Below are 24,939 nucleotides of genomic sequence, written 5' to 3' on the forward strand. Positions count from 1 at the left end.
CTTTAGTCTTCTTAACTGCATGTCCAAGCAATGGCTAATAATTCTAGCCCAATGAATTGTTCCTTTTCCTTGAACTATCACTTGGATGAAGTAGAACATCCACTTCTCAAAATAGAAGGCCTGAGGAGCCCCTGTAACTCGATTGAGCAAAGTTATCAAATCTCTGTACTCCTCCTGGAAGTCGATCCTATGTGGTGTGTTGGGAATCTTGCTCAGGCGAGGACGACTTTTGAGTAACCAACTCTTATTGATGATGTTCAAGCAAGAGTCTGGATCATCTTCATACATCGACCTGGCTCCTTCTAGGCTCTTGTAAATCATATCTTTATGTTCTGGAAGATGGAGAGCCTCACTTATAGCCTCCTCTGAAAGGTAAGCCAAAGTGTTCCCTTCCTTGGACACGATTGATCTTGATTGTGGGTCATAATGGCGAGCACACTCGATCATCAGCTCATGGCATTGGACTGCTGGAGGGAAACCGGCCGCCTTGATGATGCCACTTTCAATTATTCTCTTTGCGACAGGTGATGGCTTTCCAATGTAAGGGACCTCTCGAAACTTCTTCACACTGAAGTTTCCCAAGTTGGTATCTCCAATGTTGCTCCACTTTGACACGATCTTGGTCTCCAATTCTTCATTCCTCTGATCTTCCTTCATGAGAGCTGGACGACTAGTGGATGCTCCTGCCTTTGGGGTCGCCATCTTGACACCTACACAACATTTCATAATGAGTAATATATTTTGCAACGTAGAAATATAGAGTAGAAAGGAAGATAAAAGATTTTAATTAGGAAACTTCATGATAAATCTTGAGTTATCATTTCCTAATTAACTACGCAATTTTCAAAAACTTGAAGTTCAAAATTCACAATTTCAACATTGGGACTAGGATGATCTCGCCATACCTCCACTTGAGAATTAATTCTAAAAAAAATATGCAAAAATAAGGTGAATTTTGGCTAGGCGAAATGTAGATTGAAGTCCTTCCTTTAGCAAAATGCGCCTCCTTTAGTCTTCTCAAGCATCAATTCCACCACCTTTAGTCTTCAACACTTAAGATAATTCGCTCCAACTAAACCAGATTTCGCACCTCCTTCCTTGCTCCTCAAATCGCACTTGAAGTAATGAATGAATGATGATTAAAATTGCTCAAAATACCCCCATTATATAGGGCGCTCACCATTTCATCTCCCCATAGGCCGACTTGGCAAAATAGGCCAAAAAATAAATAAATTTGCAAAAACAAGAGGCTGACCTAATAAAATGGATAAAAATAATACCTCAAGCGCTCCCTTTTTCAATTTTAATTTTAATTTCACAAAAATTAATTTTAAATGCCTTAATAATAAAAAATCGATTTTTTGAGGCTCAAAATTAATTTATTAAATGCTATGCGCTTTTATTAAATGCCAATTTAATTAATTAATTCTTTTTTTTTTTTTTTTTTACTTTCGAAGTTGATGATTTTGGCATTTCATGCGATTTGGAGGATGTCAACGTTGGGATATGGCAAAAATAAAGAATGCACATGTTAAGCGCTCTGGTCCCTTGGAGACGGACAGGAGCACTTTTTCATTTTTAGGCTAGGATTCTCAATTTTTTAAAGTCAAACCTTTGTTCACCATGTTTTAGAGGATCCTTACCATCTCACACAACTTTGCCTTGGCATAATCTCGGAGGGAATTTGTTGTTTCATAAAAAAAGTGCTCTGGTCCTTCAGTGAGGGACGGGAGCACTTTTGAGTCCTTGTGCAAATTCTTGATCACATTAATCTTCAATTTACCCTCAAGGCGTAGAATATCACATTTCACTCCATCTTGAGCCTTGGTAATAAAAATATCCTTTCAAAATGCAAGGTAAATGGTCATATTTGGAAATTGCGCACTGGTCCCTTGGTGAGGGACGGGAGCACTTTTGCCAGTTGTCGTCAAAATTTGCAACTCTCACATCTCAATTCCACTTCAAGGCATTTTAAACACTTTTTCAAACTTGCGCCTTGGCCTCAATTTGTCCAAAATTGGTGAGAAAGGCTAGATAACATGTTAAGTGCTCTGGTCCCTTGGTGAGGGACGGGAGGACTTTTTCAATTTTAAGCTTATCCGGCCTTTGCTAGCTTCCCAAATTATCTTCAATGGGCTAATCATGTCCTCTTTCATTCATTTCAATCACAAACTTGCCTTGGCCTTGCAGGAAATTCACACTTTTTGGAAAATCGCTCTGGTCCCTTGGAGAGGGACGGGAGCACTTTTTACATCTTGGTGTATTTCTTTGTTCTTTAAACCTCTCAATTGCATCTAAGGCATAAAACATCATTCGTCCTTCCTATCCAAGTCAAGTTTTCCCATAAAATATCAAACAAAGAAGAGAAACTTGAAAAAGTGGCATGGTCCTTCAGTGAGGGACGGGAGCACTTCGCCTTGGTCCCTTGGTGAGGGACGGGAGCACTTTTTGTCATTTGGGTTGATTTACTCCTTTGTGAACCGCTTAAATTATATTCAATGGACAAAACATGCCTCCCTTAACCTCTTCAAATCATAAAATCACTTTAACCTTGCAAAGATAGTGCGAATTTGAAATTCAGTGCTTCGGTCCTTCAGTGAGGGACGGGAGCATTTTTTGCCCTCTAAGCCAAATTGTCTCACTTTTTGTCTCGAAATTCCTTTGCTAGGGAAGATTTCATCTTACTTCATGCTATGAATAGAGGTTAATGTCCAATAAAGGTCTAAAATTGTGCATATAAAGAAAAGTTCTCTGGTCCTTCAATGAGGGACGGGAGCACTTTTTACCTTCTAGGTAAAAACTTCATCATTTCATTGTTTTCAATCAAGTCTGGATGCTTTATCATGTTCATTTCGTCCTTCACCATGCCTTTGATGTCTCAATCTAACCAAACAAGGCTAGGAATGGCTCAAATAAGTCCTTTCGCCTTGTCCTTCAGTGAGGGACGGGAGCACTTTGCCTTGGTCCCTTAGTGAGGGACAGGAGCACTTTTTCCTTTAACCTTCAAAATTCACCATTTTTGTGCCTTCAAAATCTTCAAAAGTATCAAGTCATGTCCAATTATCATTCCGGAAGACCCTGCACAAAACAAAATAGAAAAGTCAGTGACAAATATGCATAAAATAACATTTGTGCTCTGGTCCTTCAGTGAGGGACGGGAGCACTTTTGTCCTTTCTGGCTAAAATATTCAAAATTTAGGTCTCCAAACATTTCACAAGGCAGAGTTAGGTCATCTTCAAGGCCAGGAATCAATTAGCAAGCTCTCGCAAAATCAGAAATTGCACTTAGATTGAAATTCGTCCTGTGCCTCTAGTGAAGGACAGGAGCACTTTCTCTATTTCAGGCATCATCTTGCCTCCGAAATTTGATCAAAATTTACCTAGGCAAGAATATACAATTTCATCTTCAAAATGCTAACACTGAGACAAAATTTGAATTTTACCCCAAAAAACCTTGACTAGACCTAACCTGAGACATATCTGACTTCTTGACAGAGTTATCTTACTTCAATAATCAACCCTCGGAAGGACGCTTAATAACTTTCAAAATTTGACTGGACTCAGCTTGAAAAAAAATCTAAAAGAAACCCCTAAGGTTTAGCCTTAGCCCAGACAGACCACTCACTCACTCAAAACCCTAAAAGCAGAGAGAAGAACTGGCAAAACAAAAAGCGAAAAGAGGGGGTCCCCATTTTAATGGGGCGATGTGTGAAATGGTCACAACAGGTATCTCTGGGATTTTTCTAGGTCCTCCGAAATTCTTGCATTGGGATTCGTGCCCATTTTTTTTCTTCTGTTTTTCCTCAAAATTCATGCAAGTTTTCTACCTCAGTTTCGTAACTTACGTGTTGCGTTCACGTGATTTCATGCATTAACAATCTCCTGCCTCGATATTCGTGCCATCATTCAGTCAACCCGCTTTGACCTTAGTTTTCGTGATGGCATCTTTGACGAATATTCTGCTTGAGGGGAGTAAAAAATTCAACGACAGAAAGTACAATACTTGGAAGCAGCGAATGCTCATAATTTTTGAGTATCACGTCATTGATCAGTTGGTTCTTGGAAAGGCTACCTGTCCCTTTGCAACTGGTCCTGATCAGACCAAGTTTGACGAGAAAAATCGTGAAGCTGTCATGCTCATCAAGCTCTTAGTGACCTACGATCAACTTCCTCATATACCTATCGGCAAAACAACTGCCGAGATATGGGAGCATCTCAAGACGCTGCGTGAGACGTCTGACAAGTGTAGAGCCTTCTTTCTGAAAAATATGCTCTTCTCTATAGTCATGGATGAGTGAAAATCCCTTCAGGAGCATCTCAATCGAATCAAAGACATCCGTGATTAGTTAGAAGCCATCGTTCGGAATATGGAGGAGGACATGGTAGTTATCACATTGAAGAGTTTGCCAAAGTCCTATGAGCATTTTGCCAAAACACTCAACATCACATCAACTAGTGTTAATCTTAAGTTCGCTGATCTTTGCACTAAACTTCTACAACAGGATCAGTGGAAGTAGCAGTTTGGCAGTAGTACTAGCTCATCCTTTACAGAACAAGCTTTAGCAGCCAAATCCTTACACAAGGATAAAGGGAAATTTCCTTCTTCTTAGTCTTCTCAGTAGAAACCCTTTGCTCCGTCATTAGAGGCTCGAAGAAGAGAAGTGTTTAGTGCAATTACTGCCATAAGTTTGGTCATATGAAACTTGAGTGCCGTAAACACTTGGCTGCACAGGCCAAGCAAAGTGGTTCATAGCCTAAAGCAAATGTAGTGGAGCACATTGAGTGGAGCACATTGAGTAGAGCGAGTCTGCCTTTTATGCCTTCATGGCTAAAAGACCTTTAGACCATGTGAAGTCTTTGCCTGGTATATAGATTTAGGTGCCTCTCGCCACTTCACTCATCGTCGGGATCGACTCATTGAATTTTAGCCTTACTCAGATTCTAGTATTTTTGGAGAGGAAGAGTACATTGTTGTCGGAAAGGGCAATGTGCAGATTCAATCTTGGAGGGAGGAAATTGATTTTCCTCAACGTGTACTATGTTCCAAGAATGGAACTCAACCTTCTCAGTCAGTCAAATTTTGAGACATTCTCCTCGGCTTGACGTGACCTTTAGTACACATCAGTGCAATATCAATGATCGGGAGACTCAGTCTACAGTTGCCGTGGGTCTCGAGGATCATGGTCTATTCAGACTAGTTGATTCTGATGACTCTCAAGAGCTTGCCATGGCAGCCAAGCACTCCTCTGTTAGTACACTCTGACATCAACGTTATGGGCACTTAAATATGCACTATCTTTCTTATCTTGTTAGGGAAGATCTTGTCATTGGACCGCTAGAGATCTAGACCTAGAACCGTGGAGTTTACGAAGCATGTCAGGCTGGGAAGCAACGTCGGAATCCGTTTTCGGATGGCAACTCCCGGAGGGCTTCTAAGGTACTACAATTGGCCCATGTTGATATCTGTGGACCGATGAATACTCCTTCTGTTACTGGGTCTAGATATTTTTTTCTTTTTGTTGATGATTTCAGTAAAAAAATGTCGCTGTATTTTCTCAGCACAAATCAGAGGTGTCTGGTTTATTTCAAAAGTTTAAAGCCTTATTAGAAAAAGAGTTTGGTGAACACATTATAACTCTTAGTTTAGACAATGGGGGGAGTTCTGTTCTTCTGCTTTCTCTCATTTTTGTGAACATGGGATCAAACGTCAACTCACAACACCCTACACCCCTCAACAAAACGGTGTCGTTGTGCAACAAAACCGCACGATAACCGAAATGGCTCGGTCTATGCTTGAACACAAGAGTGTTCCCAAGAAATTTTGGGCTGAAGCAGTTAACATTGTTGTCTATCTTTTGAATTGATCTCCTACTGTGGCTGTGAAGAAGAGGACTCCGAAAGAGGCCCGGTCAGGTTGCAAGCCTAGAATCAATCACCTGAAGGTTATTGGCTCCACTGCTTTTGTCTGGATCCCTGATGCTAAATGCACCAAGTTGGATGCCAAGGGCCAAAAGCTTATGCTAGCTGGCTATAGTGATACTCACAAGGCCTATTGGCTGATCGACATCAAGACAAATCATCTCATCTTCAGTCGTGATGTGGTTTTTGATGAGGAACAAGGGCCATTTCAGCTCTCTCCTCCAGTTTTGGATCCAGAGGATCATCCATTGAAGGCTTCAGATTGGGTGTTCATCTTCCATTAGGTCCAGCTGATGGGAGGGCTCCAGCTATTCCAGTTCCTGCACCTACATCGACTCCTTCTCCTGCAGGATCACCTAGACATGCAACTGCATCGCTTGACTTTCCACAGGATTCATCCGATCTTTTGTTTGATGAACCTAATCCTGTTGCACCTCCTGCATTTGATGTTGGCACTTCTACTCTCTAGCCTAAATGGTGGGCTAAGACGATTGCTGATCTTCATGATGATGAACTTCTCGAGGGTAGAACTGCTCGGAAGAAGAGTTAAAATCTTGATTATGCCATTTTTGCTCTGATGGCCAACATTCACAGTGTGTATGAACCTCAAACATGCATAGAGCTGAAAGGGATACCTGAGTGGAAACAAGATATGGCAACTGAGCACCACAACTTGCTGAAAAATAACACTTGGGTTCTGTCAGATGTTCCTCCAGGGAAGATTGAATGCAAATGGGTCTATAAGGTCAAATACAAGGTTATCAATGAGGGTTTTTGTCCTCACAAGATTCGAGGAAGAAAACATAGGTTCAATCCGGCAACATAATGGTATGTGTAATCTTAAGCATTTGAGCAAATGAGACCCCAAACCTACATTTATAGACCTTTGGAGGGGAAAGAGAAATTTTAAATTTTAAATAATTCATATTCTCCTCATCTGTCCTTTTTTAAATAATAAAATGATATTCATGGGTTAAGTGCCCCTCACATTTCCCTAGGCATCCACTTTTGAGGGGACATAATGCAACTTTAATAAATAACACTAAAGTAAATCTAAGTTATCAGGTTCGGCCCCCTAGAACCCTGGTACTGGTCCGGTACGGTCCGGGTTTGTGGTTCGGGTCCGGTTCGCCTGTGGTTCGGACAGGGTTCGTGGTTCACAGGCCTGGTTCGAACCAGGGTGAACCCAAGAGGACCCAGGGTCAAACCCAGGGGTCTGACAGCCCAAAAATGGATTTTTTTTTTGCAAAATTTGTTTTTTTTTGAATTCCACCACATAAAAAATTAAAATGACCCTATGTCTCAAGCCACACACCTATGCATCGTACAACCAAGAGAGAAGCACAAGTTTGTATGAAAGAACAAGTCTGCCCCTTGACCCCACTGGGGGTGCTGCCCCTAGACCCTTGCAAGGGGCGCTGCCCCTTGACCCCGTTGGGGGCGTTGCCCCAAACCCCCATTAGAGAATCCATTTGATGATCACACTTTAAACTGTGAAACAATGATACTTGAATATTTTATCATTTTGATATTAAACTTGATGTATATGATGCTGTTATGGTATGATCATGATTCTATGATTACAAGTTTATGTTGGTTTTGTTGTTTATATGATGCTATGTGACATGCTAATCTTAATTCATGCTTATAGGCTGCATATATATATAATTTACATGTTTTTGTACTAACGAACCCAAACAAACCCAAACCTCTTTTCAAAATTTTGCCGTACCGGCATACCGGGTTCTTGGAACCCGAACCGGTAACTTAGAAGTAAATAATTAACATTAAACATTAGAACTTAAAGTGTATAATTTAGATACTCCCACCCAAATTGTGGAAAGCACCGCCAAGGATTTGGAACCCAAAATTGATCATGTCATGATGTAATTGAAGTTGAGGGATGATGACTGGTGCCAACTCAAAAACTAACTAAAAATAGACATTGTCTCCAAAGTTTGGAAAACACCCTAGGGGTTCAAAAAGGCTTCTGGAAGCATCATTGCAAATTATAACGCCAACGTAACTCATTGCCAACAAAGGAAACCAAGAAAGGTTGAACATGTGCTCTCCAATATTTGTGGAATCCCCTTACCAATACCAGTTAGCCTACAGGAACTTAGAAAATAGGCTAAGGGTTACCATACAGATTAGGCCTGAGAAGGGGACATTACAAACGGTGCCAAATTTTGGCGTTTCCAAGTTGGGTCGCTTGACAATATAATATACATGAGGATGCATAATGAGAATATGCTTTTATGTCAATTCTACACGTCATATTTATATTGCTCTAAAAAGAGTATATGATTTTGCATTTTTTTACACAGCATATACTTGAAATGACAATGTACTACTTGGTGTAAAATTACATGTGCAGGGGATAAAAAAGTGGGATGCGTACAGCAATGGACAGGCCCCCTAGATTGTCTCTAGAAAAAAAAATCTAAGTGAGCTTGACCATACCCACAAAATAGATTGTGGGGGTGTTGGAGGGGAGTTGAATGTGTTGATTTAGAATTCAAGTCACTCTCCATGGAGGCACACAATAGTTGGGGGAAATCCACTGATCAGCTCACTAAATCAGTCATTAATCCAGACAAACATCACAATATTTTTAATGTTATTATTTCATGAGGTAATCATCACATATTTTGTAGGATCTGCTAGGGGATTTCCACACTAGAAGATGCTCATTACAGGTATCATGTGAAGGTGACCCACTCTGGAATGTGTCACTTAATATAACATTGCAAACATTTATTAGAAAGTCTTTCTCCTATTTTAACAGTGTAATGGACTCTGAAACATAACATTTTATAAACAAGAAGATCTTATGCTTTCACATCTATGCTAATCAAATTGTTGTCGCTTATGCATTTCTGACCTAAGAAATATTTTAGGAAGTATTGACTCATTGAACTGCAAGGAAACTGTCAGAAAAGTTTCTTCAGAAATGTTCTTTGGAAGCTCTTGCAGTTAGATCTATAAGCTATTACAAAGAATAAGGTGAAGGTTTGAAAGCCAAATCACTGTTTTGTGAAAATAACTGATTTCAACTCGAAACTGTATGGATAGCTAGGTGTTTTTAGTAATTTTCTTTTAGCCACACACATCTACCAGCTGTAAGGGTGCAATGGTTGAATGTAAGCTGTATGATGCTATCCACCCTGACAATCTATCACATTTCTTTTTCTTCTGTTAATTGCCATAGTAAGGCTAAGTTCTAGTTTGGATGGATGTGATCATTTTTAATTGTGTTGGGATATAAGGTAACTTCTATTATTGTACTGCTTCATTGTGTCTGTGTCTGTGTGTTACAATGGAGGTGTGTTGTATTTCAAGTTAAGAGGCATTTTGGAAAGAGTTACATGTTCACACATTTCAGTTACATAGCTTTATATTGAGCATAGCCATAGGCAGATTGTGAGCTGCGATATGTGTATCTTCATTGTTTATAGATGAGGACTTGAACTTTGAATTCATGGGTTCTGTATACATTCAGTAAAGTTAAAAAGTATTTCCTTTTAATTTCAGCATGTTGTAAGTTTAAATGAGTATGGGATGGATACTTTAAGTCCACTGAATTCAATTTTTTTGGCATTATAGTTTCAGTGATTTTCCAATGAGCTTGACTTACAGTTTCTATAACTTAATTCTTGTAAATTCTCATGAAATAGGTCATGTAAGAAACCCACAAACAGAAGCACTTTTACAATTGCTGGAGTTATCTTATGTTCTAGATTCCTCACTGGAGTCAGGGACCCAAAAGAGCAGCCCAATTTCTTCTATGATGAGTGTGAAGGGTATGTATAAAGTAGTTTAGTTATATTCTCTCTGCAGTTCTTAGGGCCAGAAAGAGATCAATGTAGACAAACGTATACCTCTTTTTCATGTTTCTAAATTTCGTAATGTGCAAGGGTTTTTGCTAGATTAGGATATAAGAATGCATAAGTCCACTTTTAATGTATATGGGATGAAAGACTAAATGGAACTTTATTAGGAAGGTTGATGTCTAACAGGATTTTTTTGCTAGATTAGGATATAAGAATGCATAAGTTCACATTTAATGTATATGGGATGAAAGACTAAATGGAATTTTATTAGGAATGTTGATGGCTAGCAGGATTTCCAATCTTTCTTTCAATATGTTTGGGTGCTTTGTGTGTTCTATTCAACAAGTTTTGTTTGCCAACTTGTTACAATATGAGTAGTTGAGCTTAAATATATTCTTAATCTTTTTTAAGTTGATAAAAAATGAGATTTTCCCACAGAAAGGACTAAAAGAGTGCATGCTAAATGACCCCTATCAATTTTGGATCTATTAATAGTTGCTGTAGCTGCTCTTCCATGATGCTTCTCTTAATGTTGTTTTGACAATTTCTGATAAGACCTTGATTCTGCCACTTTGTTGAATTATTTCTTGGGCTAACAATTTATTGTCTTCTCTTCTTGAATTCACAATCCCTAAAAGAGAAGATAAGTCATCAATGCTCTGATTGCGGGTAGTCACGATGATGAAGGATTTGTCCACGGTTCCTTGTGTATCCATTGTTTCTCCTTTGAATATCTTTTTAAAGCTCATGCATAGTTCAATCTTAGATTCAGATAGAGAAGGATATCTCGGCAATAACCTTGTTGAACCACTTTAGCAATTGTATAGATCTTGTTGGCTAGTTTAGTGGCTTCAACAACTTGTTCTTGGGCTTGTGAATGCAATGCCCAATTATCATATATGCTCCTTTTGTATTGGCAAGTAGATTATACTGGATTCCCCATTGTTTGGAACTAAAGTAGGAATAGTGATCGATATCGTTGCCTTTAATCTGAAGCCATCACTTCTTCTTGCAAGTCTTTTGAGTGGTGCACATATTGGTTGAGAGCATTAATGGTGGCCTTTAGATCTTCCCTGTGCTTCTTGAGGGTGGTGAATAGCTCTTCCTCGATTTGTATCAGTATGGCTGAGCCTCCTCTTTTTATCTTTTGTGTGGTGACCTTCAAGAATTTACTTGTTTTTCCTCTCCTATTTCATCTTTATATTTGGTATTCTTGTGGTACAAATGGACTCATGTTGACCTTTTCTGACTTAAAAGACTCAATCAGCATACTTTGCACCCAAGGTGATGCCTATATCCTTAGGTGTTGAACCTTGGGATTTCAGCCAATAGCAACTTAACAGGTATGCCTATACCATTGACATTTGTGGACATTGGTGGAAAAGATGGAAGTGTATCTATTACTGTGAATTTGGTCATGGACTGATTGGCCTTACAACTGGAAAAGGTGTAATTGGTGGCATTGGGGTAGGTGAGGTGACAAGCATTTGTTTCCATGAAATAGGATTGCAATTTAGGTTTGTTATAACATGAATGTGTAGTTGCAAGCAAGAAAACTCTGCAGAAATTTATATTCATAAAGACTTTGTGCTTCGTATTTGTAAATTGCTTTTCTCAAGTAATATCAAAAGGCTTTGAGTTTCAGACTTTGTATTGAAATCATCTCTTTATATCTATTGTGTTCTTGTGTCACAGTGGTACATTTTTCTGCATTTGCTTGAGATTGTAACGAAGTTGTTGAAAGGAGCTTTAACCTGATTTCTTGCAAACTTTGTGCTGCAAATAGTGAAGGTTAAATTAGTGTAGTTAAGTGTTAAAAGCTGAGAAGAGTTGCAAGACTTTGTGCTCATGGTTGTTTCCATTTGAAGTAGTTCAGAGTTACATCATATTTGCAGACTTTGTGCTGTTATATGTTGTACATTGTTCTTGTTTTAGTATTTTGCAAAGGTAGATAGGATAGTGGGAATTAAAAGAATTTGGGCTTTGTTTCTATTTTCTCGTCCCTAGGGAAGTGATGGAAAACTTTGAGCTCTCACGAAAACTTCACTTCCTTTTTGTATAAGCATTGTTGTTATTATTAAGGTTCTTTAATCTATTGTATTTGTTTTCTTAACTGCTATTTCTTTTCTAGGAAGAGAAAAGAATATCATCTTTTTTGAAAAAAGAGAAAAGGGGGAGCCTTCCCTTAAATTAGGAGAGTTTTGCACTCACACGCTGTGGTTGAAACCATAATTTTGCACATCTTCCTAGGTGTACCAAAATTTTCAACCAACAATTTATGTAGATTACAATGCATACAAAATACAGGAGTAAAATATATCTTTAGTTGCACATGAAATTATTAAAGAGAAGAAGACCAGAGATGGTCGGCCAAGGATTCCAATTCATCCAAAATGCTACCTTCCTTGATGGTACACAACATATTTAAAGGACTTGACAATTGCCAAGAGGAACACAACCGTCAACCAATTAACACTTATAATTGTTGGTGTTGGAAATAAGCCACACCCGGACCGACGATGGATTGGTCCAAGAGGGGCCAGTAGCTCAGTGGTAGAGCACTCCAGCAACATATGGAAGGTCCTAGGTTCGAGTCCTAGCTGGTCCATGTCTCAACAGTAACTACCCGAGAGTGACAACCCACTTAATACAAAGAATCAATACATTGGTAGATGACCAATATTATCGAACATAACAATAGGCATTGTATGTAACTACATCTTCCACCCAAAAGAAAAAGTTGTTTTTGAAACAACACGTATAGATCAAGTAATATTAAAAAAGACTAGCGACAAGAGTGTAGACAATGACTTGGATTGGACAACCCCAACTTGTAGTGTACCTGCCAAATCAAATGGAGGTTTGGGGGCAACGCCCCCAATGGGGTCAAGGGGCAGCACCCCTTGTGGGGGTTGAGGAACAACGCCCCTCGCAAGGTCTTGGAGCAACGCCAAAGGAACGCTCCTTGTTGTGACACAGGGCGGGGTTGAGGGGCGGAGAAGGAACGCTCCTTGTTGTGACACAGGGCGGGGTTAAGGGGCGGAGCCTCGTTGCCAACACCAAATTAAGACCTTCAAAACCACTTGAAACTTAATGGCACACATCATTGTTTTGATTTTTTAAGCTGCCAAAAATAATGCTAATGAATCTTGAAAATAGTGATTCCATATCAAAGTTTTGATCAAGTCGTGCTCTCGACTTCAAAAAGATGGTTGTACTAGAAGTTGTACGGAGCTTGCATAATGTTGTACCAATCCTATCGCCTATTGTTGTCGTACACAATAAATTTGAATTTGTACAATGCAAATGAAACAACATATGGAGTGCTCTTGAAGCCATACAGTATGGCACGACCTAGGTGCCCATACGTTGCCAAACCACCAACCAAGAAGATGTACTTGTATGGTGTAGAGGAGCTTTTCTGTGAGCCATACCCGTGCGGTGTGGAGGATATTTTCTGTGAATTGTACCCATACAATGTGGAGGAGGTTTTCCATGAACCGTATCTATGCGGTGAGCTTGCAAGATGTTGTATGAGGGGAAGTCGCCATACGGTGAAAAAATGATGTATGGTGTTGATGCGATGGAGCTGTCATATGGGATGAAGGTGGTTATGTATAGTGTGAAAGATTGGATACCATACATTGTTGATAACGAAGGTTCATACCCCAAGAAGCAATGTAAAGAGTCGCCGTACAAGGTGCAATTCTTGCTGACTAAAAATAGTCCATACTTTGAGAGCATGTTGTTTTTGTCGTATGATGGCACAGTGCAAGTGTCATACGAGGTCACAATGAATGAGCCATACGACATTGTTGAGAGGCCGTCCTCCAAAAGTAAAGTGTGAGACCAGCCATACGCTATGAATATTTTAATGTCATACACTTAAGATCATGCCAATTCGTACACTATCAATAGAAAGATGTCGTACTACATTGTCAATAGGAGAATGCTGTACTATGTAAAGGGAAGCACTTTGTACGATGGAAAATAGGCTGTACGATATGGACAATTCTGCCAAGCCACCATACGATGCGCAGTTGTTGACAAGGTCGTACAGTCCAAGGAACTTTTCTAGGCCAAACACTTGGAATTGAATACTGTCAAGAGTTAGAGGGTCGTACGACCAAAGTCTTTTTTGTTCTACGTTGCTGTCTGTTGAGAGGGATGAGGGTTGTACACTTGGAATTAGTGCTGCCGAGAGTGAAATATTATGCCACCTAGAATAATATCGTTGGTAATGAAAATATGCCCCCACCTTAACTTTATTATGACCTTTGACTCTAATTCCTTAATGACTACTATTAAATTTTTCTCTCATCGGCCTCCCTTTAAACTTTTTAATTTTTTTCGACTCCATTACTTTTGTCTTTTCATTTTCCATCCCTCCTAAACCTGTCTTTCTTTTCCTCACAATTTTTGGTGAAGTTGGTTTCCCTTGGCAATTATTTATATGCTCTTCATACTCTCAAATGTATCATCCCTAATTTTACATGCTTCCATTTGTTGCTTTTCTTCAAGAGTTGTAGCTTCCAAAAAATTATTCGTTGACGGAAATACCTCGTAGTCCTCCATTTGCCAGTGGAATGGTCCATTAATGAAACTTGTCTCATCTTCAGAACAATCGTCTAACTTGAGCACCCCTTCCTCATTTGGTTCCATGCCTTTTCTCATAAAACATGAGGACAAATTGGCACCGCTTTCGAAATGCTGTTTCCAATGATCCTGTTGCAGAAGTTTGTTGCAAAGATCATGAAACTTCAGGTCAACATTCATTGATGTAATGTTGAGGGTCTCAATAAAGTTCTCAGAAGATTTTAGTATACTTTTCAAAGTTATGACCACCATATCTTCTTCCTCCGTATTTTGACCAATTGCCTCCAATTGATCATGGATTTCCTTGATCTTCGTCAGATGCTCCTGCAGAGATGTCTTTTCAAGCATAATTATGGAGAACAATTGGTTCTTCAGAAAGAACTCACGACTCTTGTCTAATGTTTCATGGAGATCCTTTGGATGAGTCTAGATCTCTGCAACTGTCTTGCCTGACGACACTTGAGGCAGCTGATCATTAGTAATTGAAAGTTTGATAAGCATCACGACTTCCCTGTTGTGCTCATCAAATTTGTCCTGGTCTTGTCTAGTTGTTGTAGGACGAGTTTCTGTACCTAGAACGAACACATCAAGACAACGATATTGAAATATGGTCATCATTCGTTGCTTCCATGTGTTGTAGACTTGTAGTTGTGGTCGTTGAGCTTTTGACTGTGTTCCAACATTATGTTCGTCAAATATGCCATCTTTCATGCTTTTCAAGCCACGAAAGGTAAATTGAAGAGGCTGAAAGGGGTTGAAAAAAGTAGTCAAATGTTGATTGCACGAAATTCAAGACATGGATCCCAATGCAGGAAGACCGGTTCATAGTGTAGGCACAAATTTCAAGCTAGAAAATCCCAGGTTGTAGGAACTAAAGGTCTGCTGTCAAACCCTAGCCGCAGAAAATTGTTTAGAAACCAGATGATTTTGAAAAAAATCGTGAAAACAATCTATAGACAACAAAAAACTTGAAACCTAGGGTTGTGTAGAGGAAACAACCCACGAACAGAAGAAAAATCGCGAGCAGATCACAATTGCCAGAAAAATTGCTGTTGCACAAGTAGCAAAAAAAAATGCCAAGAAATTTTTCAAATTGAGGCAGTGACGTCGCGTGGGCCAAGCAATGGCCAAGAAACACACATTGCAACTACACACTTTCAGGATAACTCACCAAACTTCAACAAACTTTCATGTAATTGATTTATAATGAATAATACAAATTTGCAACATGAAAATCTATTATTTTTTCTGTACTATTTTGCAGCAAATATCAATCTATATCTGTTGTAACTTATTACAAAACAAGAAGTAAAGTGAAACCCGAACACACACTAAACTTTACCTTATCTTGCAAGAAAACGCTCAAACTTCACACCAAGGTTTATTCTAATAAAACAACAAGAAACACTAAGAAATATTAGCAAACCCACATAAAGCTTCCATAAACATTTGCAACAAATAAAGCACTAGAATCTCAAACTACCACTTGAAACCCTCACCTACGAACTAAAACTTTAAAACTGCTAAAAGGTAACAGTACAAAGCTGTGTCACTCTTATAAAGGAAATGACCAATGTTGATTCAATTTTTTAAATTGAATCAATAGAAAGTGAAATATATGTTTTGAATTTTGAAATGATGCAAACTAATAAAATGTATATTCTTTTGTGTATTTTATGTTTGTAATTTTTATAAAAATTTTAAAAATTATTTGAATATAGTTTTGTATAAAGTAAAGAGTATAATTTAGTTTTGTGTATATTGATAACGTGAAACTTTAGTGCATGGATATGTTTTTTACTATTTTTTTATAAATATATATTTTTCAATAAATTTGAAAATTTGTGTGTATTGAAATATAACTCTTTCTTTTTGCCGCCACCTTTTTTATTCATTATTTATCAAAATCAGAAAAGAATTATATCATCTTGACATAGATTCTTTTCTCTAGTACATCATATTTCTTTCAAAAAATTTAAAATAAATTTTACTATTTTTTCTTGTCAAGATAATCAATCTTCTATTTAAGTGTTGATGGCCTACTTTCAATAAAAATTAAAATGTAAAAAATAAAAAATAATTAAAATATTAAAAGAGATATTGTTTGAAATATTAACTTCTAGATCTATAAAAGAGTATTTTTACATTTAAAAAAAAATATTATTTATAAGAGTAGGAGTTGTTGAAACACCGAGTTTTTCAATTTTTTTTTTTTTTTTGGTAATTAGACCCAAAGTGATATACAATATACATTTAGTAGACACTTCCAATTGGAAAAGTTTTGGTCCATATACAACTTATCTATAATGAATCTATATAGACCATATGTTTGACTAAAATAATTTTTAGTTAGGAAAACTTAAATTCACTTTTGCTAATAAGTTGGCTTGATACGTGACACAGTGTTGTACTTTTACCCTAAAACTGTTGAATCCTTAAGCACAATGGTAACCTTTGAATGAGATTACTCTTAGCAACCCTTGGCCTCCTAACTTTAGATCACCTTGATGAATTTTAGACTCTCACCCTTAGCCCACTTGGAAACCTTCAAACTCTTGTTATTTAGTCTCCTCCACAATTTATCAACCTCTGAAGAAATAAGCCAAAGCTCTGTCAAATATGCAAACAAGAATAATGTATCTTGAAGCGAACATATACAAAACTAATTTCAAAATTCAAATTTGGCAAACTTTCCTTTTTCTAAGTGTCACCAAACTTCTACAACTTGAAAGAAACTTGCCATTTCACAAAATTGCTAAAAACCAGTAGTTTCCAAAAAAGACAAGCCATGAGAGACTTCCCAATTTCCAACTCCTCAAATAGGGGAGATATTTAATTTAAATATTTGTCAGTGGGAAAATAATATCTATGACTTAACCAAGTCACCAAATTTGATATTATTTTTCAAACTATCAATTGATCCTAATTTGCTATTTTAGGACAACTTGGCTTACTATTCTTAGAAAATTTTGAAAAAGGGACATGACAGTTTAATATCAAGTTTGGATAGGGACAAACGCATCTATCTAACATCGAAGTTATGACTAGGGACACACATGTTTACTGCTATATCTAATAAATTAAATATAGGAAGTAATTATGTTGTCCTCATTTTTGAAATTTCAAAAATAGGACAACCCCTATGAATTTTTCATCTCTAAGACGTGTTTTATGATGCAAAGTCTCTTCATTTGTTCTTCTAGTCATGTGTATATGTTCTTGTCATTCTTTGTTTTAGTTTTGGATTTGTTTTGTCATCTTTGTTCTTCGTTGCTTATCAATTTCGGGTTTTGGCTTGAACATTGCAAGTAAAGGGAGACTTTTAAGTGTTGCAAGTAAGAACACTTACTTATAGTCGGGCCTTTGAGACCCGATTACAAGCCTTTTTGTTCTTTGTAAAGTCATGAAACTTGTAGTCGGAGGTTTTATACCTGATTGCAAGTAAGTTCTCTTTTTTAAAATTAAGTTTTAAAACTTGTAATCGGGTCTCAAAGGCCAGACTACAAGTGAATCTTATTTTCTTTTTTATAAAGTTAAGTTTTAAAACTTGTAATTGGGTCTAAAAGGCCCCACTACAAGTGAATCTATTTTTTTTTTTATAAAGTTGAGTTTATATACTTGTAATCGGGCCTTTGAGACCCAACTACAAGTATTTCTTTTTGCAAGTGATAAAGTGTCGTATGTCTTGCTTGCAACGAGTTCTAAAGGACCCAATTTGTGATAAAGTCATATGTCATAATGGTAATTGCTTGCTTATTATTGAAATAATGAAATGTACATATAGGCAATTACATTGACGATGTTTCCTAAAGAAACAATCGATAACTGAAAGCAAAATTAGAAAGAGTCTAATCTACCTAAAAATACATTATTGACCATTAATAATAAGATATGCCAATATAATTCTAATAGACCCATCACTTGGCAAATCTCATAGTTAATCTTTCTAGGGCAATTAGCTTTTGTGTGCCCCTCAAGTTTGGACTTAGTACACCATATTTCATTAGTTTCTTTATTGGTTCCTTTCTTTGCCTTCAATTCTTTCATCATTCTCATCATATCCTATCGTAGGGCTTGAAACATTTTGGATTCTTCATCGTTGCTACCTTCGATGCTCTCATAATCGTCCGTCTTCTTTTTTACCTGAGACAATGTTTTGGGTTCACTCTTGATGTCCATTGCTCAATTATACACATCAACGTACTATGATGGAGGTACCACTTTCATTTTCTTTCTCATCGAAGGAATCAATCTCTCAATGAACCACCTCTTTTTCAAACTGTTGGTTGGTTCTCCATCTCAGCCGGCAACTCCTTGAGCCTACGATTGTAAGCTTGTACATTCTCATGTTTCCCATGTTTGCTATTGTAAATTTTGGCAACACTCTCATTGTTGTCCCGTAGCGATTTAAACTCAGCCTTGAACGCCTTCTTCAGCACGTCCCAAGAGACTGTGGATGAAGCATTAAGTTTTATCGATGGCTATACCTTGTAGCGTTGCTGGAAATGCTCTCAATCAATAGTCCTTGCTTTCCTGACCACTTGCTATCTAGATGGTCTCATACATAGTTACAAGACTCGGACTTGCCTTGGACTCGACAAGTTGATTTTTGACTCGGACTCGGATTCGGTGCCCAGACTTGGCCGAGACTCGGCAAATTGAAAAACCCAAGAAATTCAAAGATTTTTAATGATTTTAAACTTCTTTCATGCATTTTTTAATAAATAAACATTAAAGACACAATAACCTCATCATATAGAAGCACATACACAAGTTTACATTGATCACATAAGTATAAATGCAAATTTTAGGCTTGCGCTGAAGGAAATAAGCTATAAACTAAATAACACTTTAGAAATATAGATAGTGTCAAATGTCTACAAAATTCATGGAATATGAAATCCATGTCATCAAAAGTTCAAAACATATATCAAGTTCAACATAAAAGCTAGAGCCTAGAAGTCTAAGGCTCGGAGGAGCCAATATCAGTGATCATTGATCACTCGATCCCACAACTGCCCTACATGTGTGCCTAAGATATCTCCTGGAACATTCTGCAGCCATGATAATTGCCTCTGTCTCAAGCTCGGGCTCAGGCTCAGCCTTAGTGACATCAACATCCTCATCCACTGTTGTTATGTGGAGCCTAATTAGACTCGGAGGTTGAATTTTCCCCCCTTTTATCGGTGCAATTTCCCCCCAAATTATCCAACGGGGGTTTGGGGGCACCGCCCTTGGCGCGCTCCCTGTCGCGGTACAGGGCGAGGTCGAGGGGCAACGCCCCCGTGGGGGTTTTCGGGGGCGCTGCCCCCGAAAGCTCAAACGACTTTTATTTCATTCCTTTGTTTAATCTTTATCTGCATTTAATTGATATTTTCTACATGCAATTCCTAACATCCACATCATCCTTGGACATATTCATTGTTTATTCCACTTAAAACAAAGACTATATAAATTTTTTTGGTCTTTTTATTGTTGCCTGGGTGACAGAGTCCAGGCCTTGGGACTCAGCGAGTTTGCCGAGTTTGGAAGACTCGGCAAGTCTGCCAAGACCCCACCAGACTCGGCCGAGTCCAAGTCCAAAGGTGCCTGGCCTCGGCAAGGGTGACCTGCCTCAAGACTCGGCGACTCTTGCGAAGACTCACAGAGTCTTGTAACATTGGTCTCATACATCTTGCAATGCCTCTTAGAACCTTTGACCCATGCCCCATGAACTTTGGTAGTTTCTATCAATCCACATTCAAACTTGTCGGAGGAGTCACCATCTTTCTCACCTCCCTACTTCCTTGTGTGCTGGACTTGGGTGGACTGTTTCGACCGCTACGTTTTGATGCTTTCCTTGCACGCTTGGCCACATGTGTGTCCTCAACACATCCACCTCCAGTGTACCCAACACTTCGGTACTTCTAGGCTTTGATTCGTTCTTGTGCTCCCTCCCTTCGAGGGTTTGCAGTTTAGATCCTCCAATTCTCATTTCCCCTGAGATGGATAGATGACGGAATATGTCTAAGAGTTCATGATTTCCCTCTTTATACTCCTCATCTAACGGATTGTCTAATTGTTCAACTGGATTTTCCTCAAATGTTTCTTGTAATTTGCTTCGTCGTTCGCTTTGTTCTACGATCCTTAGAGATTGCCTTATCGCTTGGTATTTACCGCCCTTTGGCCTCTTCTTGCCTTTATTGGGATCTACAGGCATGAATCACTCAATTCTGACCCGATTTCGTGTAAGGCAACGATGCCAAATGTTTATTGCTATATCTGATAAATTAAATACAAGAAGTAACAATACAGATGCCAATGCATACTAGATACGAGAGTAAAATATATTTTTATTCGCACATGAAATTATTGTTGTAGAGAAGAAGACCAGAGATGGTCAGCCAAGGAATCCAGTTCATCCGACTATACAATGCTACCTTCCTTGAGAATACACAACTGATTTAAAGGACTTAACGGTTGCCAAGAGGAACACAACCGTCAACCGACACTTATAACTACTCGAGAGTGACAACCCACTTAATACAAACAATTAATACATTGGCAGATAACCAATATTATCAAATATAACAATAGGCATTGTATGCTAACTACCACACATCTGCTCATAACAAATATGATTGGGGACAAAAACATCCAATCATAATCACCAACTCTTGTGACTAGGGACAAACACTTCCAATCACTTACACCATCTTGTAAATGGGGACAAACACATCCATTCACAAAAAAACCAAGAATTATGATTGGGGACATGCACATCCAACCACAACATAAAATACTTGAAAAGCAAGTCCTCAATGTTGAGCATGCAGCCACCATTATAGATCATTGCCATTGTGATCACAAATGATATGATATGGTTGCCGCTGCCACTTGGAAATTGATCTTGGCTTTAGTCATTTTGGCACAAATAGTTTTTGTCACACATGCAATTTCACGGTCCCATTGCTAGTGACTAATGAGAGGTCGTTGAATGTCCTTCAGCCTCTTGTGCCTCCATCCTCCAATTGATTTTCTACTTAGCAAATTTGCCTTGAGGTTCAGTTTTACAATCCCTGCTCAAGATGGACGTCACATACAAGCGATAGTGCATCCAATTACAATTGGGGCAACTTTTATATATTTACATTTTTACATTAAAGATTCATGAAAATGAAACCTATTCAAAATAACACAACTTGACTTTTAGATTGTGATAGAATATCTCCTTAATTAAACTAAGGTCAAAAGTGTCAGGCTTTGCTGATAATGCACCTTGACTATAAGACTTTAAACATGTTGACGTTATTAAAATACCATTATATATAGAAATAATTCAAATAATACTACCACCATGAAACTCTGAATACTAAACTTATCTGCAGCATAACAATCTAGATACAACTTAGAATAAAACAATATGAAAAACTTAACTCTTCAGACACCAAGAAGACCAACAATGTGCTCTTTCCTCGCTGATTACATAGATATCTTGTGGTATTTTGAACTCTATATTTAATTATTTTTTAGATCAGGGTAGTATGGACAGCATACCATATTAAAATTTAGAATTTGAACACATTCTTCTACAAGTGTTAGCTCCATGCTAACAAATGTAGTTTCCTTCGGGTTCTAATTGCTATGCTGTCCTTTAATTCCCTCTTACATCTTGCCAATAGCTAATCACTGTTGTAATATTGTAATGTCTTTTCTACGCTTTCTCCAACTGCTTTAACAAAGGTAATGTAACGGATCTGTTGACTGTTCATGCCATATTCTTGAAACCTAGCAGAATCTAAATTTTAAATGATGATTTCTTTCTTATTGCCTCTAAACTCCTTTATACATCTTTCAGCTTGATCAGAGTATGGAATAAACACTACACTAAGGGAGATTAACTTGAACTGATGACTTACAAATTTGAATCACTTTAGATGATAGTTTTGAAATGTTCACACAACCACCATATCATGTCACTCTTCCACTTCAAACTCTTCGGACACTATTCAGAATCATTTCAAACAAATTCTGGGTTTTCTTATGCTCATTCTCATCTTTTGAGAACATTTTATAGCAATTTAGCCAAATGGGTAGAAATGATAAAAACCTGCAAAATATTTACACAAAATGATATGTGCTTCTATTTTTCATTCTGTTCAATAACACATTGTATATTTATAGGATTCACAAATCCTATTTTATTGGAACCTTCATAAACAACCTTCCTAAATATATTGAGTTGTTTTAACAACTCAGTTCGTACCACTATTATATAACCTATTTAACAAACCCAACAAATAATGATTATATGCATCCTATGATGCAATATTCCTTAAAATAAACTCTAAGTGCTCTCTATTTGAGGGAGAATTTTTTTTTTGATCCATTAAATAGTTAGGACATTTGAATCTGTTAGGACAGACCTGGACCCAAGTAAGAGATCCTTTTGGGCATGTTTTATCAGAATTTTTTACTAAAAGCATGTTGTAAAAAGAAAAAAGATTATTTTTCTCTTCATTTTAATTCTATTTTTATCTTTTGTGTTTAGCTGTTGATGATTCGAAATTTTTTTGTGTATAGCTTCTACAGAAATCTACTTCGGTCTAATGCCTTGCATAATTGAGAGCACAATCTAAAACAACACTCGTTTTTCTATCATTCTAAAGAACTCCTTTCTAAATGTAATATTAGGATTAGGAGATCAACTTCTGTTGTGGTCTTTCTTGCTTTACCGTTTATTACTTCCATTGTTATTAGAATAGAGTCTTGAATGATGAGGATAATTGTTTTCCAGATAACTTCACATTTTCATCTTTGCTTTGCAGATCCAAGTGAAATTATTCTAGATGATGCCGATGATGACAGTTTGCCTGATGATGTTGATGAGATTGAAGCTAGTTCGGAGGACACAGTTGATCCAAATGATGTAGCTCTTGAAGAAGATTTATCTTGAAAATATACAGCCACTAACAATTTTAGAGATATCTTTTAGGTTCCTTTGTAATTGAGAATTACTTTTTGTCATCTTAAATTGCATATTGGATTTTATCTGATTCCTATTAAAATCTTCAGTAGAAGATTCTACTGGCCTTGATTATTCCATTTTATTGTAAATACATGTGACAATCCAGATTATGAGTTCTATAGCAAGATCAAGCTAGTGCTCTCCTCAAGGTCTCGATTTTACTGTGCATCTTCATGATGTACGTTATTTTGCAGAACTGAGAAGGTGATTGCAATATGTAAGATGGCAAGGAAAACACGGCCTCAAAAAATTCAGTTCAAATTGATGCTTCAATAAAGCATTGTACTTTAGTTTTGCAAAAGCCCTTTCTGAACATAAATGCTTCTGTAAAGACTTAACTTTAATTGGACAGTTGTCCCATATAAATGTCCTATTTTTTAGATTTAAAAAAGGTCTATAATGCATTGGTGAAGTTTATATGGTTGTGGACTCTTACTGTTAGCAAACTATACAATTTCATATAATATTTAACCACAGTGCATTATCCATGCTCTTAAGTATCATTCCTCTCACCATATATGATATGATATTGTATTTAGTACTATCAATTTTTTTCTTCTACATTTGGATAAGACTACCATTATATATTCATAAATCACTAGTGATTTTTTTTCAAAAAACAGGTGAAAATGTTCTTTCTCAAGCCAAGAAGTGAAATAATTTAATCCTTTTTATGCAATAGAGAAATGAACTCTTTCAAGGTTTGCTCTGGCCTTCAATTCCTATGGGTTTGCACAGAGTTTCTGAGGAATATGATCTTTTGTAGTTATTTTTTCTTTCCCATGATTCTAGATCAGAAATTATCTTTTCACCCCTACACTTCTTCAGGGCTATGCTGGCAGGCTTTGGGACTTCCAAGCTAGAGGAGATAGATGTAAGTTTGGAGATAGGAGGCAAGAAGCAGCGGGATCAGCCCACTAGAAGCCTTAACCCTTTTATTTGAGCTTTATAGAGCTCACCAACCAGAAATCTGGATGCCTGTGAAATCAGAAGAAATATTTCTTCATTGCATGGATGGAATTTGATTTGAAGATTCCTTGGGGCTGAACTACCTTAGATGGTCGACACCCTTGGGCACGAGGGATTGTAGAACAGAGGACTAACGTGAACTTTGAATGTGTGCTAAGGTTTATTTTATCACTATCTTTGCAAATGAATTTAATAGAGATGATGTCATTTGGGGAGGAACTTATTTATTCCAAAATGCTGGTCTTTTTATGAAGCATTGGCAACTAGGCAAATTGAGGAAAAAATCCCCTTACAATATGATGTGTTTGAGATCTATTATGTTATTAGGATGAAGAGTATGATATGTGTTTGAGATCTATTGGAAACGTAGTGTGGAGTGACTACTTCCACAAGGCATATTGTATGGTGTTACCCTACCCCAAGGCTTTAATATAGTTTTTGTATATATTGGATATTAGAGCATCTTGGCCCATGAACATCTCGTGTTGCATGTTATCTATCTTCTACATTGCCTTATTTCTATTATTGTATGCATGGATCTTACTAGAGGCTTCATAGTGGATTGTTATGAAGGACTTCAATGTTGAGATTGACTCTTTGGAGAAGGGGATTACA

The 24,939-nt window shown here is 37.6% G+C and overlaps 1 protein-coding gene and 1 non-coding gene across 5 annotated transcripts in view; both read left to right on the forward strand.

The window, feature by feature from the left end:
• LOC131060374 (lariat debranching enzyme) overlaps positions 1 to 23,829 on the forward strand; it is a 105,410-nt gene extending 81,581 nt beyond the window's left edge. For all 4 annotated transcript variants that reach the window (XM_059219907.1, XM_059219908.1, XM_059219910.1 and 1 more), the window contains 2 exons: positions 9,597 to 9,722; positions 23,156 to 23,829. In XM_059219907.1, the coding sequence (XP_059075890.1) occupies positions 9,597 to 9,722; positions 23,156 to 23,283 (254 nt within the window). In that variant the 3' untranslated portion in view covers positions 23,284 to 23,829. The remainder of the gene's footprint in view (positions 1 to 9,596; positions 9,723 to 23,155) is intronic.
• TRNAV-AAC (transfer RNA valine (anticodon AAC)) lies at positions 12,289 to 12,360 on the forward strand. Its single transcript has one exon. It is a non-coding gene; the product is annotated as a tRNA-Val (tRNA).
• Positions 23,830 to 24,939: the final 1,110 nt, after the last annotated feature.

The sequence above is a fragment of the Cryptomeria japonica genome, chromosome 4 (genome assembly GCF_030272615.1).
Source record: "Cryptomeria japonica chromosome 4, Sugi_1.0, whole genome shotgun sequence".
NCBI classification, from domain to species: Eukaryota; Viridiplantae; Streptophyta; class Pinopsida; order Cupressales; family Cupressaceae; genus Cryptomeria; species Cryptomeria japonica.